The sequence below is a fragment of the Uloborus diversus genome, chromosome 9, assembly GCF_026930045.1.
Source record: "Uloborus diversus isolate 005 chromosome 9, Udiv.v.3.1, whole genome shotgun sequence".
Lineage (NCBI taxonomy): Eukaryota > Metazoa > Arthropoda > Arachnida > Araneae > Uloboridae > Uloborus > Uloborus diversus.
This window is the reverse complement of record NC_072739.1, coordinates 22520900-22538836: the sequence shown is the minus strand read 5'-3', so window position 1 is coordinate 22538836 and position 17937 is coordinate 22520900. Positions and strand designations below refer to the sequence as shown.

General features: G+C 33.9%; 1 protein-coding gene across 1 annotated transcript in view; it reads left to right on the top strand.

The window, feature by feature from the left end:
• Positions 1-17937, top strand: part of LOC129229883 (bone morphogenetic protein 7-like) — an 86286-nt gene that overhangs the window by 55005 nt on the left and 13344 nt on the right. The window contains exon 2 of the mRNA XM_054864262.1: positions 16160-16305. Within this exon, the coding sequence (XP_054720237.1) occupies positions 16160-16305 (146 nt within the window). The remainder of the gene's footprint in view (positions 1-16159; positions 16306-17937) is intronic.

Here is a 17937-nt window from a genome sequence, read left to right as displayed (position 1 = left end):
CAAAGGTATCCCAAAACGATTATCGCCAATTTGGTAACATTTTAAATCGCACCAAGAAGTCGCAATAACTGAAATTTCCCAAAACTACTAGAGCAAGTAAAGGGGGATTACGGGCGGTTACATTTTTTAAAACCATTTGTTCTTCAATAGCTATATTATGGGTAAGGAAGAAGCTTGGTTTTTAATCACGTCAAAGCGGTGTATTTTGAGTTCTTTCAGTAAAAACAGAAAACAAATGAAAATAGCAATTGTTTCTCACAATTGTTACTAACCCAGGCAACGCCGAGTATATTTGCTAGAGTAACATAATTTTGCTTTTAGCTACCAGTCTTTTTTAAATCCATCGTAACCTTAAATTAAAGTAAAAAAATTGGAGAACACACGTCTTCTTTCGATCTTTTCTTATATTCAAGAAATCCTTCTCGTGGGGGATACAAATTAAAAAATTTTTGTTTGTGGAATAGCCCAGTAAATTAATGCTAAATTAGGGTCGAAAATTTATAATTAGCTGAATTTTTCAGTATTAGTTCCTGAACATGTATAGAACAAATCCTGAAAAGTCTCCGAAGTTTCTATGTGAACTTCCATCCAAAATGGCGGATTATAAATGTCCGACTACGACTTTTCGTTTTTCTTATAACTGGGTGAAAAATGAAAAATTTTCATTTCTGGAAAAAAAAAAAAAGGCTCTACAAGTAATATTGTTTTGATACATAACTTAAAATAACCAATGAAAAATTTCGAATATTTGTTTTGACACCAAAAACTGAAATCGTAAAGTAGCTCCAAATTCCTTTTGTAATATTAAATGTATTAAAAAAAAAAAAAAAAAACTCACTATCGATAGAAATTCGTCAAAAATCGTTCAAAACTTTTTTCCTTTTTAATAAAAAGATCACTGTTATCTCAAAATGGTATTTTTTGTGCATTTTAGGTTGCAAGTAGTTACTCAAGAACGATTTTTTTAAAAAAATTATGTTTCCATTAATTATGTGGCAATGGAAAAAATGTTGGTAAAAGATCACTGCCTTCAACTTAAAGAAGTTCTTTTGGGGAAGTTAAACTTCAGAAGAAAAAAGAGGGGTTATTATGAAGAAATGAGTGTTCTGTTCAGTCTTCCACAGTTTTTGACCAAGAAGCTGCTCTTTTCAAATCAGACGATAATTCACGAGATATCTCAAATATGAATTAGCCCCTCAACTACCCTCGCTGCGAAAGGATAAAACACAAGCGTGGCAGCTATCATTGAATTAGTAGAGACTTTTGTTAAGTCACCCACCTACAATCTCTTTGTCCGTTAAAGATGAAGGATTTCTTATGCACGCACTGGCATGGGACGAATCAGACATATAATAAAAAGACATATTTCTCAAATACTTCAGGTGTCTTCAGAAAAAAATTCTTTTTATGTGAAGCAGTGGTTTTTATGAATACACTGATGCATTACCAACTAACATTGAGGAGAAACGAAGAAGGCTGATGTCGAAAATGTCTCAGACTACTGCTTTTTGAAGAAAATGTAGTAAGAACGACTTTGTAGACTAACTTTTTTCGGAATTCTGAGAACAAATCAAGATTAATTCAAATTATGATGGAATACTTCCGAGTAGGAGGAATGACTGTTATACAAGTGGACAGGGAAGCCAAGGTTTTAATTTGCTCAATTGCGATAAAAAAGTGCCAGAACAGCTCCAGACCAGTCACAGTAATAGGTACTGATACATATCTGCTCTCGATTCTAATTGAAAGAGGTATGTCTGGAACATTACTGTATTTTTTATCCCCAAACCAATTTAATACCATTTCAAACGTTACAATATATTGAAAGTACAAGACGAGAAGCCTTGAGCTCCTTGAAGCATCCTCTTCTCTTGCTCCACGCAGCCACAGGATGTAACTCCGACTCCACGTCAGCTATATTTAGAAAGGTTAAATCTTGAGTTTTCATGTTGCTAAAGGAAAATCTTAAACTGCTTTCTCTGACCTCACAGCTCGGTAGTTTTCAGCTTGATCCATCCAGAAAAAGTCACCCAGATTGTAGAAGTGTTGCTGAAACATCTTTTTGGTGGGAGTAATACTTAATTCTCTAGACATCTTACGATACAACCGCTATAATCATTAAGTAACCGAAACTCCTTCTTTAAAATTTAAAGCTTGGCAACACTTCCACCCACAAGTGCAGTTGCTTCACAGCATCCATTTTGTGTTTATCCAATAGTACTACAGTGGCTTATGAAAAACATGAATCCAATTAAATGGGGATGTGTTATGAAAGGAGGTGGATTGTTCATAACGCTTTTGTCACTTCCCGAAGCTTCCAAAGGAATTCCGCATTTAATGTTATGTGACAACAAACTAACAGTAATTATGTTAGACTGTGATCTAGATGCCAATGAAAACGCAGACCTTTAATGTTCCAAGTTTTGCATGCATTGTTTAGGGGAAACATGTAAAAATTCAACTTCTGTGCACAGTTCCGAAGATGAGGTTGATGATATATAATGTTGATGCTTTTTTTTTCTAGATTTTTACTGACATTACTATCTTCTCTTTATATACTTTACATGCTTTTCAAAAAGATATTATATGTCAGTTTTTAAAGTACTAAATAAATGATATTCTGCAATTTTTTTTGAAAATTCATTAGAAGATCACTTTTTTTTTTCTCGCATCATATTCTCATTCCAAAGCTAGAAAGAGCAGGATTTCTTTCAGAAATAGAATAAAAGCTACTTGATTATTCAATAAATGGAATGTATCGATCATTTTGCAGTTCATATTTTAAAAAGAATATTATAAAAAAATTCTTTATTTTAGTTGCTTTTTTCGTTCTGCTGCATATTAATGTAGAAAATAGAAATTTTAGCTTTTGTTATAAAAACAATTGTTTGAACTTTTTTATTAGTTATTTTAAAGTATACATCGAAACAGAATTATTTTTAGAGCATACGGGATTTTTTAGAACTGAAAAATCTTTATTTTTGACCGAGTTATAAGGAAAAAAAAAGTACTTGGCGCCCATCTTTGACCCGCCATTTTGGATGGAAGCTCACATGGGATCTTAGGGGACCTTTTGAGATTTACTCTACATGCTATGGAGAACTAATTCTGAAAATATTTCTTAATTATAAATTTCTGGTGCGAGAAATCCTAAATTTACTGGGCTAGAGTCCGAAATCTTAAGCTGCGAATTTGCAAGATCATGCTTTAGGTTATCGAACTGTTTACTGCTTCGACAAAACCGTGCAGTCTGTCGTCAGGCGAATATGAGTATTTGAAGTAGCTATAACTTCAAACAGCACCTTGAAATCAACCTTCCAGGATGTTTCCCCTCGAGGGTCCGACTAAAAAAGTGGTAGGGGAATGTGGGGCATAGTGAAATGGTGAAATATTTACTCCGCTTTTAACGCCATCAACTGGTAATACTCTAACTGTGGAGTAGCACATGTAGTTTATTCCAGACATGAAAAATATACCGCCGAAGATGAAAGCATATAGGCACTTTTCAAAAATGGATACTCGTTTTGTAATATTTTGTTGTAAGCCAAAAATTATTTTTGCTATTAAAAAATGAAAAAGTTTTGTTATTGACGTTTTAAATAATAAATGAAAACTTCTAATATTCGGTGCAGTATTTATTTGGTTAATATTATGCTTATTTGTATTTCAAATATTTTGTACAAAGCCAAGTACATACGGGGCAAAGTGAAATCGTTTATTTTTCTACTCACTCAATCATTTACTAAATCACTTACGTATTTATTTATTAATTAACTCATTTATATTCCTTCATTTAGTAATTCACTTTTTTGTTCATTTATTCAATTATTTTCTTAATCATTCACTCTTTTACTCACTCATTTTGTCTTTTCATATATTAACTTATTTATTTATTTAATTATTCGTTTATTGTTTCAATATATTTTGAATTATTCATACAACATTTTATTTATTGATATTCATTTGAACTGAAATATTTTTATAATCGAATAGAAAATATTTCTTCGGAAAAATACTTTCTTTTTTTCACTTTGCCCCATGAAGCAAAAGAAAAAAAAGTGAAAAATTGTCACTTTTTTTTTTAAAGCCGCAAACTTACAGACAAAAATAAAACAAAAAAAAATTTTTTTTCAATGCAAGTGTTATAAAATACAATATTCTTTCTTCATGCACTAATTTTCGAAGTAAATGTCCAATTTATTCATTTTGAAAAAGCTTAACCATCTTAACTATTTCACTCTGCCCCACATTCCCCTCTCTTGGCGATTAGTTCTTTCAACACAAGATTATTTTATAAATAATGTTATTCCGAATTTTCCTCCACACTCTGAAAAAATAAAACTCTGATAAATAAGTTTGGAGCCTACAAGTTTTACCTGGCCTACTAAGATTTTAAAGTTTTTGTCAGTGTGGGCTCACCCCCATTTTTGGCTTCGGCTCGAATATATATATATATATATATATATATATATATATATATATATATATATATATATATATATATATATATATATATATACTAGCAAAAATACCCGGCGTTGCCTGGGTCAGTAATAATTATTAGAAAAAATCGTTACTTGCTTTTGTTTTCTGTTTTAAGTGAAAGAATTTAAAACACATCTTTTTGACGTGATTAAAAATCGAGTTTCTTCCTTACCCATAAAACTAAAATAGCAATAAGTATAAAGAACAAAGTAGTATTGATTTAGAAACGAAAGCACTATATTTAAGCATATACAAATTTAAAAAACATGAAATTAATCTTCTCATGTTTAAAAAGATTACTCTGTTGATACTTTTATTTTAACATGGAGTCTAAAACCTTCTCTGTATGGCTAATGAAGTACGAAGTGATTAAAAAAAAGTAGCTGCGCTCGTTATCCCCTTATACTTGCTTTAGTTATTTCGGGAAATTTCAATCATTTCTCGGTGCGATTCACTCTCGGTGCGATTTTACCGAATTTGCGAAAGTCGTTTCGGGGTACCTTCGATGATGCTCCCCCATTCTTTCCTTACTTTGTAAAACGATATGATATTAATTTTCGTTACAGAGATATCGTCGCCAGATGTTGAGATATTTTTGGTCACCATAAAATGACGCTAAACAGTTTCATCCGAAATGTTACTAAAATAAGTAATAAAATTTGGTGATTGTTTGAAATTGTGCAAAAAGGAAAATTAATGGAAGTTTTTGTGCTGTTTATGGATTTTCCTAATTTAGTTGCTGGATTATTTAACACAGTAAAAAAAGTCTTTTGAAAATTCTTTGATTGGCGATATTTTGTTTACATGGTGAAAGCTGAGAAACATTATGACGTAGACTTCGGCTTCAAAAACAGCAACGTTGAAAAAACAGCCAAATGCATCAGCTACGGAAATCATTCTGCAAAAATTTTGGCGATCTGTTGGTTGTTTGGATAATGAGTAAGTGTTCAATCAGCATAAATAATAATAAAAACCATTAGTTACATTAAAGTTCCGTTTAAATGGAAAATCATCAGCCAAATCATATATTATTTGCCAATCTTGTGCAAAAATCTTACTTCAAGATTTGACTTGAGAAAAGCCTTGAACAATCACGAAAAGCAAAGAAAGTCAACAATACAACAATTGTCGCTATCGACAGGGAGTTGAGATGATACATTAAATACTGTATTGAATTGAGGAAAGCCTTCGAACATGGATCTAAAACGCTCACAACTCGTTTTTTATTCTACTTAGAAATTTCGAACAGGTGCCATCTTCAGCAGAAAAATCAGAGCTTTCGATGGACATATAATGTAAATATGTGCAAGTATTTTTTCATCCCAATATTAGAGAATTTATACAAAAATTGTGTTTTATTGCCCCCCTAAGGGGGTTTTGCCCCCCATAACGGGACGAAAACTACCCTATGTGTTATTCTGATGCATAAGCTATATTATTGTAAAGTTTCATCAAAATCCGTTCAGTAGTTTTTGCGTGAAAGAGTAACAAACATCCATACATCCATCCATACATCCATCCATACAGACAAACTTTCGCATATATAATATTAGTAAGATATATATATACTAGCAAAAATACCCGGCGTTGCCTGGGTCAGTAATAATTATTAGAAAAAATCGTTACTTGCTTTTGTTTTTTGTTTTAAGTAAAAAAATTTAAAACACATCTTTTTGACGTGATTAAAAATCGAGTATCTTCCTTACCCATAAAACTAAAATAGCAATAAGTATAAAGAACAAAGTAGTATTGATTTAGAAACGAAAGCATATACAAATTTAAAAAACATGAAATTAATCTTCTCATGTTTAAAAAGATTAATCTGTTGATACTTTTTTTTTAACATGGAGTCTAAAACCTTCTCTGTATGGCTAATTAAGTACGAAGTGATTAAAAAAAAGTAGCTGCGCTCGTAATCCCCTTATACTTGCTTTAGTTATTTCGGGAAATTTCAATCATTGTGGCTCTTGGTGCGATTTTACCGAATTTGCGAAAGTCGTTTCGAGGTACCTTCGATGATGCTCCCCCATTCTTTCCTTACTTTGTAAAACGATATGATATTAATTTTCGTTACAGAGATATCGTCGCCAGATGCTGAGATATTTTTGGTCACCATAAAATGGCGCTAAACAGTTTCATCCGAAATGTTACCAAAATAAGTAATAAAATTTGGTGATTGTTTGAAATTGTGCAAAAAGGAAAATTAATGGAAGTTTTTGTGCTGTTTATGGATTTGCCTAATTTAGTTGCTGGATTATTTAACACAGTAAAAAAAGTCTTTTGAAAATTCTTTGATTGGCGATATTTTGTTTACATGGTGAAAGCTGAGAAACATTGTGACGTAGTCTTCGGCTTCAAAAACAGCAACGTTGAAAAAACTGCCAAATGCATCAGCTACGGAAATCTTTCTGCAAAAATTTTGGCGATCTGCTGGTTGTTTGGATAATGAGTAAGTGTTCAATTAGCATAAATAATAATAAAAACCATTAATTACATTAAAGTTCCGTTTAAATGGAAAATCATCAGCCAAATCATGTATTATTTGCCAATCTTGTGCAAAACTCTTACTTCAAGATTTGACTTGAGAAAAGCCTTGAACAATCACGAAAAGCAAAGAAAGTCAACAATACAACAATTGTCGCTATCGACAGGGAGTTGAGATGATACACTAAATACTGTATTGAGTTGAGGAAAGCCTTCGAACATGGATCTAAAAAGCTCATAACTCGTTTTTTATTCTACTTAGAAATTTCGAACAGGTGCCATCTTCAGCAGAAAAATCAGAGCTTTCGATGGACATATAATGTAAATATGTGCAAGTATTTTTTCATCCCAATATTAGAGAATTTATACAAAAATTGTGTTTTATTGCCCCCCTAAGGGGGTTTTGCCCCCCATAACGGGACGAAAACTACCCTATGTGTTATTCTGACGCATAAGCTATATTATTGTAAAGTTTCATCAAAATCCGTTGAGTAGTTTTTGCGTGAAAGAGTAACAAACATCCATACATCCATCCATACATCCATACATCCATCCATACAGACAAACTTTCGCATATATAATATTAGTAAGATATATATATATATCGATTGTTGAAAACGCAAAGCCAGTGTTTTCAATGGGGTTGCTTCCTTCAGTCAAAAGTTCTACTTTTAGTCCCTAAAGTTGATAGAATGAGCAAAAAAAAAAAAAAAAAAAAACGTAGACCCTGAAAATACTTTCACATTTTCCCAGCATTTAATTTTTGATTAATTTTTTAAAATATCCGATTTTTCAAACACTGCGTGGTCTTTATGACGTCACAAGCGATGTACTTTGGCGCGCATTCCTCTGGCGCGCTAAATGTTAACGTTTGCTGTCTACCACGTTTCCAGATTATGATAATTCACAAGCGAATTAATTGAATGTTGGGCTCTACGCCTGCTATCAGCCGTATCGTTGCCACTACATATGAGTAAAGAAGAGAATTAAGTATTGCGCTGTGCGCTAATGCCATCAGTGAATGGCATTTAATCACTTGTGATGCCATGTGCAGAAGCGTTAAAAATGAAATTGAATCTGCGCACCGATTAAAATAATTGTTAAAAATACCAAACTTTGTCAAATTATTTTTAAAAAATGGTCAAATCCTATGTTTTTAAGCATGCTCTTTCAAAAAGAAAAAAATAATACTTTTAAAAATTGCGGAAACGACCCCATTGGTGCGAATCCAGTTTTCAACCTATGCAGCGGCCAAAACTTGATATTGAAGCTGTCTAGCCGCTGAACCTCAGCTAGAGCCGCTGTATAGACAGGCCGAAGCATCAGCTTTAGTTTAGCCATTTTGGATCGGATTTACATTGTTGCGCTTCTAGGGTTACCACGGAGTTTTATCAAAATTCCCGAAAATAACCCTTTATTTAATAAACAATTAACGTGCCGCTAATAATCGCTCGCAGTGAGAAATCACCAAACGCGATTACTCGCCAGAAAAGACAACCCCTCAAACAAGCACTCCGATCCAAAAAGGCTAATCTTAAGCTAATGCGCCGGCTCGTATATATAGGGGCCTGAACTTCAGCTATCAACAATTAAACCCAATATATTAAAATTGCGTCATGTAAAACAGTTTCACTTTGCTCCTTAACTCGATATTCAATTTTTAATTTTTATCGTTTTGGTACCTGTTGATTTCTGTCTGTTCAACTTCATTTCTGTACTACAGAATTAGTAAATAAAGTTAAAGACTGTAAACTATTTACTTTTTACTTCCTTTTACAAAAAAAGGAAGTATTGTATTCGCGAAAAAAATTTCACTCAAAAATCGACCTTAATTTCCATTTTACTCACCCCCGAATAAATATTGAGTTTTTTTTTCGACTCGACTACACGTGGATAAGTGCCTAAGAACGCATAGACACGCGAAATATCCATAATGATGATTCCCGAGTTAATTACAGCGAATTTTCTCGTGACGTCCTTATGTGCGTATGTGTGTATGTATGTCGCATAACTCAAAAACGGTATGTCCTAGAAAGTTGAAATTTGGTACGTAGACTCTTAGTGCGGTCTAGTTGTGCACCTTCTCTTTTGGTTGCAATCGGATGTTCCTAAGGGGGTCTTTTGCCCCTTTTTGGGGGGAAATCGTTAATTGCGATGTTAACTCAAGTGGTGATATAATTTGTCGGACACTTGGCGATATATCCCCAGTCTTTTGGTCGCCAAGTTTTATCGCCAATTTGGCTAAAAATTTGGCGATTTTTTTTTTGAGCAATCACGATTGCTTATTGCTTTCACTTGACTGTTTTTGGCGTGCTATCATTTTTCCCACCGGCGCGGCGCCACCCTCTGCCAGCACCACCCGTCGCGTCGGCCGGCCTCACGATGCTGCTCCTCTAGCGAAAACCGTCTCCAGGTTGCGTCCATATCCTACACACACACACGCATACATACACGCACCAACACACACGCACACACAAACACATACACACACATACACCACCATACACACACATACCCCTACACACATACACATACACATACACACACGCATGCATACAGCCACCTACACATACACACAAATACACACAACTGCCCACACATTCATGCCTGCACACAGACACAAACACATATGCTTACACACACACATACACATACCCCGCCCCCACGCACACAAACACTCATACACACAACTACCCACACACTCATGACTGCACACAGACACAAACACACATGCCTATACACATACCCCCCCCCCACACACACACATACAAACACACACTCGTGATTGCGAAAAACATAATTTGAATTCAAGATGACAAAATTCAAATTAATTTTTTTTAATCTGATTTCAATTTGGCCACTGTTGATGATGTTTAGAGAGTAAACTATTGAATCACATTAAAATTGCCAGTAACGGGGGAATGTCATTATATTAGAGTAAAAAGAAGTCAGATGATGCACACATCAGCTCGTTCTTATTAAAATAGTGAAATATCAAATTTACTATTTCACTTTGCACCAACATTCCCCACCTCTCTTTTAGTCATTCTCTCGTGGTGAAGTATTATGGAAAGTTAATTTCAAAGTGCTGATTCAGGTTAAATGGCTATTTTAAACATTCATTTCCTCCCCAAGGAGGATTTTTTGAATATCAACAAACACATTTGTAAAATATGTAGGCTCTTATTTATCAGAGATTCATTTTTTCAGAGTTTGGGGGAAAATTCAGAATAACATTTCCAAAATGAATAAATTGGACATTTATTTCGAAAATTAGTGCATAAAAAAAGAATATTGTATTTTATAATAACACAAAGAACTAATCGCCAAGAGAGGGGAATGTGGGGCCGAGTGAAATAGTTAAGATGGTTTAGCTTTTTCAAAATGAAAAAATTGGACATTCATTTCGAAAATTAGTGCATAAAGAAAGAATATTGTATTTTATAATAACACTTGCAGTGAAACATATTTTTTTTTTAAATTTTTGACTGTAAGTTTGCGCCTTTAAAAAAAAGTGACAATTTTTCACTTTTTTTTTTCTTTTGTTTCATGGGGCAAAGTGAAAAAAAAAAAAAATCCGAAGAAATATTTTCTACTTGATTATAAAAATATTTCAGTTCAAATGAATATCAGTAACTACAAGGTTGAATGAATAATTGAAAATATACTGAAACAATAAACGAATAATTAAATTAATAAATTAATTAATAAATGAAGGGAAACAATGAGTGAATAAAAGAGTGAATGAATAAGAAAATAACTGAATAAATGAACAAAAAAGTGAATTACTAAATGAAGGAATGTAAATGAGTAATCACTAATTGAATACGCAAGTGATTTTTTAAATGACTGAGCGAGTAGAAAAATAAACGATTTCACTTTGCCCCGAATGCACTTGGCTTTGTACAAAATATTTGAAATACAAATATGCGTAATATTAACCAAATCAATGATGCACCGAATATTAGAAGGTTTCAGATCATATTTAAAACGTAAAAACAGAAACTTTATCATTTTATAATAACAAAAATAATTTTTGACTTACAACAAAGTATTACAAAACGAGTATCCCATTTTTAAAAAATGCATGTATTATCATATGCTTTAATCTTCGGCGGTCTTTTTACCCTGTCGTCTGGTCAGTGCTAATTCTGTATTAGCTTCCAGTTTGTTTGGTACTCTTGGCTTTCTTAAGAAGTTTTCCACCGCCAGCCGAACTGATGAGTACGAATTAGCACGAAACTGCAATCCTCGGCTGGAATTGACTGAGCTGGCGGTGTAGGAACTACTTTGATATACCCCCCCAAATCGGAAATTTGGCGACTTTTTTTGTTTTTGTTGACACAAAACTTTGTTTCCACAAAAATTGTTGCCACAAAACTTTAAAAAAAACTCAAAAAATGGTACAAAATACAAGAAGATACTTAATTTGGCAACAGCAAAAACCTAAAAGCTGAAAAAACCTAAATTGGCAACACCAAAATAAGAAACAGCAACCCTAAAAAGTCCGTAGGAAATGCCAGATTTGGCGCGTAATTTTTGGGGGTGTATATCAAAGTTATACCGCGATGTATTTTGGCGGTAACTTACTGAATAGTCTATTTGTGCTACTTCAGCGTTAGAGTACTACCAGTTAGATGGCGTTGAAAGCACAGTAAATATTTCACCTTTTCACTTTCCCCAACATCTCCCTACCTCTTTTTCAGTCGGACCCTCTTGGTGTACTGGCATTGAGAAGGAATACTGGAAGGTTGATTTCAAGATGCTGTTTGAAGTTATACTTTAAGTATTCATATTCACGTGACGACAGACTGCACGGTTTTGTCGAAGCAGAAAACAATTCGACAAAACCTAAGCATGATTTTGCAGCTTAAAATATTTCGGATTCCACAAACACTTATTAATTTATAACCCCAACGAGGAAGATTTCTTGAATACGCCAGGAAGACATGTAGAGTACTCTAGCTCTACCAATTATTTTTATTTTAATTTAAGGCTACGGTGGATTTAAAAAAGACTGGTAGCTAAATGCAAAATTATGTTACACCAGCAAAGCGTTTCTTAATTTGTTTGATAAGTGGAATCGTTTTGAATATCCACTTTCTTTGTGGAACCCCTGTGTTATTCTTAATAGTATAGTTTGCATGCAGCAGTTTAGGAATGGTTTATCTCTATCTCTTCTTTACTCTCTTCTTCTCTACTAATAATAAAGCTGAAAGTCTGTCTGGGTTTCTGTCCGGATTTCTGTCTGGATCTTTATGACGTGCATAGCACCTAGACCGTTCGGCCGATTTTCATGAAATTTGGTACAAAGTTAGTTTGTAGCATGGGGGTGTGCACCTCGAGGAGATTTTTCTAAAATTCGATTTTCTTTTTCTATTCCATTTTTAAGAAAATTTTACCGAGCAAATCATCACAACGTGGTATACGGTTCCACGTTATGATAAATTGCGAAATTATCATAACGTGGAACCGTAACATATGAGCAAGCGAATGAATATATAACAAATTGGCATGAGAAGCATTATCCAATATTTGTAAAGATAGAGGCGAATGACCTTTTCATTTTCTAATACGGGCAAAGCCATGCGGGTATCACTAGTTTTCCATAAAAGAGCTTTTTTTTTTGGTGATTTTTTTTTCTCGACTTAAACACAAAAATTTGTTCGAATTTCTCTCAGTACAACTTGTTTCAAAGAAAATTTCAAAATTTTTATTTAAATAACATGAGTAGTTCCTATTTTTAACACGCTTTTATTAGCTTCACCTGCATGTATGTATGTATATATGTATCTATCTTGTAACGGAATCTTGCAGCTCAAATTTCGCCCACTTCCTGCGATCGAATTCTTTTGAAATTTGGCACACGACCTCAGACCCGATGACAATGCAATATTCTATAATCTAATTAATTAATTAATTCTTTTAATTGTTAGTTTCCTCCAATTTTAATCAATATTTTGGCATAAATCCAATAATGTGAAAAAGGAAAATTTTTTAAAAATACATTAAAAAATGCTCGCTAAAACTATTTAAAAATATTTACAAAACCCTTTAATTTTTCTGCATCAGACAAAATTTGTTCCCATGTTTCAAGGTAATTAGAACATGAAATATAATTGTTTTTAACTAATTTCGTGCCAAAATTTAGGTGAGCCTTCAATTGGAAATTCATTACTGATCAGACCATTGTTGAACAAAACTTTTATTCAAATGGCTCCCAAATTTTCAAAGTAATGTAGATATGATTTCCGCACACATACATCGATGACTGAGATGGATTAGCTGTATTAGACAAATACTCCACAGGCAATTTATCAGCGAAGTTGAATGTTTTTAGAGCTCGGCTGTTACACTTTTAGGGGTGCAGTTGCTCTTTTTGGAGTTCGAGAGACCACTTTTCGAATGCCACCCGAGACCTTTAGTCGCTTTTTTTTGGGCAAATTTCATGAATATAAAAGATTTTGAACAATGTTGAAATGAGTATTTTTTCGTAAAACAAGTTAAACTAAAAAGAAGAAAATAAAATAATAGTTTAAAAAACTTAAAAAACACGCTTTCGTAGAAAAATGAACTAAAAAGTGAAAAATAATCTTTGGATGATAGTAGTTGACCAATCACTTATTTTAATGTAATACAAAAAAGCGTGGGGGGCTTCTTATCAGTTGTCTTGAATTTCTTCCATTTGTTGTCCATGCAAAAATGTAAATAGACACCACCCCCACGGTTTTTCGTATTACATTAAAATTAAGTGATTGGTCAACTACTATCATCCAAAGATCATTTTTCACTTTTTAGTTCATTTTGCTACGAAAGCGTGTTTTTTAAGTTTTTTAAACTATTATTTTTTACTATGACAGATACATCCTTAATATCTGGCGTTTTGGAAAAAAGTTGCGTTCTCATATCAGGTTCAGCCCTATGTCTGTGGTGATAGTTAAGTTTTTGTTGACAGATAAGTTGAAAACATAAATTAAGTTGCAAGTAATAAAAATGCCAACACGAAATTTCGTAACAATTGAGGACACTCATCTTTAAAATTGCATCAGAATTCTCTGGATGGTATATTTTTTAATTTCTTGTGGCAAGGAAGGATCATTAGCCATTTCAATAAAAGAGTCGTTTTTTAGGTCGTCTCTTGGTGACACGCATAGCGCTTAAACCGTTCGGCCAATTTTCACGAAATTTTGCACAGAATTAGTTCGTAGCTTGGGGGTGAGCACCTCGAAGCGATTTTTCAAAATTTCGATTTCGTTCTTTTTCTATTCCAATTTTAAGATCATTTTACCGAGCAAATTATCACAACGTGGACGAGTAAATTACCAAAATATCATAATGCGGAACCGTAACATGGGCCAGCAAATTAACGCAGCAAATTGGCGAGAAATTCATCCTCCATTATTTGTAAATATACAGGTGAACCAAATGACCTTTTAATTTTCTACTAAGGGCAAAGCGTGTGGGTACCACTAGTTGATAATAAAATGGCTTTCTAATCCACGATTGATATTTTCTTATCGGAAAATACTTCGTTAGACACTTAAATCAAACCTAATTTTTAAGTGGCTACTAGACCATTTTGAAAAAAAAAAAAAAATGCAAGTTTTGTGGAACTCTGGAGTGATCTTATGGAACCCTGAGGTTCCGCGGAGCACAATTTAAGAATCGCTGCGCTAGCAAATATACCCGGCGCTACCTGGGTTGCTAATAATTGTGAGAAACAATTGCTACTTTCTTTCGTTTTCTGTTTTAACTGAAAGAACTGAGAACACACCGCTTTGACGTGATTAAAAACCAAGCTTCTTCCTTGCCCATAATAAGGCTATTGAAGAAGAATCGATTTTAACAAATGTAACCGCCCGTAATCCCCCTTTACTTGCTGTAGTAGTTTTGGGAAATTTCAGTTATTGCGACTTCTTGGTGCGATTTAAAATGTTACCAAATTTGCGCTAATCGTTTTGGGATACCTTTGAATAAGGCTCAAACTCCCTACTTCGTTGAACTGTCTGTAGCAAAATTTCATCAAATGGATATTGTCATCAAATACTAAGATACTTTTGGTGATCATAAAATGATGCTAAACATTTTCATCTGAAATGTTTCCAAAATAACTAGTAAAATTTGTGCGTTGTTTGAAATTGTGCGCAAAGTCAAATTAATGGAAGTTTTTGTGCTGTTTATGGATTTGCCTAATTTTGTTGGTGTATTATTTTTCATTTCAACAAAAGTTTTAAAGATTATTTAAATGGCGATATTTTGGTTACATGGTGAAAAAACGAGAAACAGTATCTCGTAGCTTTCTCGTAGATAAACAGCTACAGTTGAAAAAATTATCACATGCCAAAGTATTTAAATATTTCCGAAAAAAAGTTTGGCGAGATTCCTGATGGTCGATTTAATAATGAAAAAGTGTTCAATCAGCACAAATAAATGAAGGAAAAAAAAATATATATCCCCAGCGATATATAAAAATTTCTAGTGAAATTTCGCATCGAACAGAGCCTAGGCGCCTCCATCTGGTGAAAACTGGGCGCCAAAAACTACTTATGTCATGAATCAGCTCCTTAATGGTGGCACATGTAAGACAGTTGTCTTGTCAGGGGAGAGCACTAGGTCTGGTAATGGCCTAGCCGCCCCTTCTGGTGAACCTCTTATACAGCCCCACTGGAAACAACGGTACATGGCAACAGCTGATAATTTGATTCCCACCCCCCTTCGATTGAAGATTATTCTATTTTTATCATTGTCATTATTATTGCGTATTAAGTTTTTGAATTATTTCATAATCATCTTAATGTCAATAGTTATAAAGGCCGTGGTGACCTGATCGGTAAGGCATCAGACTTGTGACCGGAGGGTCCTGGGTTCGATCCTAACCGGTCGAAAATTCACCGTCTTCATTAATGGTGACTGGAGGACGTTAAATATGCTCGTGGTCACAGTTCTGTAAGTGAAACGATACCTCAGGGGCTGCTGGACCAGGTGCTGGAACCAGGATTGCTTGGTTTCTGGTCTGGATCAAAAAATAAAAGCTGTCTTCAAGGTCGCATCCAACTGGATAAACCACAAATGGTGGTAGGTACGGAGGACCCTGAAGTAAAAAGTGAAAAGTGTCAGTAGTTATAAATGTATAACAGTCCATTGTGTAAAAAAGTATTTTATCTAATACAGTATTTTCTGTTTCTTTCAGAATCAAGACACCATTCCCGTTTTCTTTTCAATATCTCATCCGACAAAACAGACAAGCTACTAGAAGCTGAATTTCATATTTATAAATTAAAATCCAGAGCTAAAGATCTGAGGAAAGTGAAAGTGTTAAAGTCTCAACTATTACAGGTACGAATGAAAGTTTTCTAGTTCCTATAAATCTTTTAATCCAAGTAGGTCTGCAACTAGCACGGGCGGATACAAGGGAGGGCCGGTGGGGGCAATCGCCCCCTCCCTGCCCCGAGATAGAAGAACGTTATCATAGTTTCGATATTGCTTCAAAAACGTGACTGTAGACAATTTTCGACGAAATTACAAGAAAGAGGATTCTCCCTCAGACGTTTTTCGGAATTGAAGTATTGAAAGCGTGATTGGAGCCCAACTCTTACAACTTTAAGGATTGGAATCGGAACTTTCTGCACGAATGTTTTCAAAATTGAAGTTCCAAAAACTTAAGTTTATACTACCTTAGATGATGTTTGAGGAAGTTCGGGAACTCTCCACTGAAAATGTCTCGAAATTGTCAAAAATAAATAAATAAATAAATAATAAAATAAAATAAAATAAAAAGAAAAAAATTTAAATTAAATGAATAAATAATAATAATTATTGGATACCTTTGATGAAGTCATTGAAAGGAATAGAGTTTAGTACACTCCTGACATTTTTAAAAAGTGAAGTTATATAAAAACGAAATTTCAGACGATTTTCCATTATAGTATGAAAGGGAAGTTCGGGAACGTATAAAAGAGTAATAGAAACCAAACGCCCTCTAAGAAAAAAGCGACTATGACGACTATTTTGGAGAAAATGCAAACAATTTCCTTTATGATTGAATTTCTCCAGCTTTTGCATATTCATTAGATGATTCACAGAAACTAAGAAAAAATATAACTAAGTGAAATTTTGATTTTCAGCTTTGTTATCTCGCAATCTCAGCAACGAAAAGCGATTTGGTCTCATTATGAACATGGACCGTAAAAAGGAAAACTCTCGGGCAAATATAGTTTCACACAAAGTTGAAGGCAAGAACACCAAAAAGTACTCTCAAACTAAAAGGAATAGAAAGTCTTCAATTGTATTAAATCCCCCTTTTTTTTATGTGTGTGTGACTCATGCGCACAACTTGTGCATGTATGTGTAGCATATGCAGCATATGATCATATCCAACACCCGATACTCCAGTGTCATATTATAAAGACAACGGATTGCTAAGAAAGCTAACCACGGCCTTAACGGCGAATAATCTACTTTTCTCGGTTATCAAATCACTCACAGGAAGAAAAAAACTGACGGTACACAGCGACATTTATCTTAGTGAATTTGCCGACTACATAAATTAGGCTACAAGAATAATATGTAACTTCTTTTTGTACTACAGTGCTGGTAAAAAAAAAAATGCATCACCCACGCATTTTTATAACAATGGCAATTATGTGAGAAGTTTTGGTCGACCGATTAACGATGAATGTATGTGAAATTCAGCAAAACTTATGAAGTAAACATTTAACAGCAGGAATCCGATAACTGTTTACGTAGATCGGGGCTGTTTCCGGGCCATTGCAAACTGCTGACCCCTTGCTCATTTTTCCAATTCTGAACCTGCGTGTGAGTTTAGAGAAAAAAAAATACTTAACCCCATGTCAATTTAACTCTAATGGCAGGATAAAGGTTTTTAAATTGTTCCTTACCAGTTTTGCCCTATGGCACGGAGCAGAATCATCCTGGAAAATGACGTTTGGAACTGAACTAAAGGGGGAT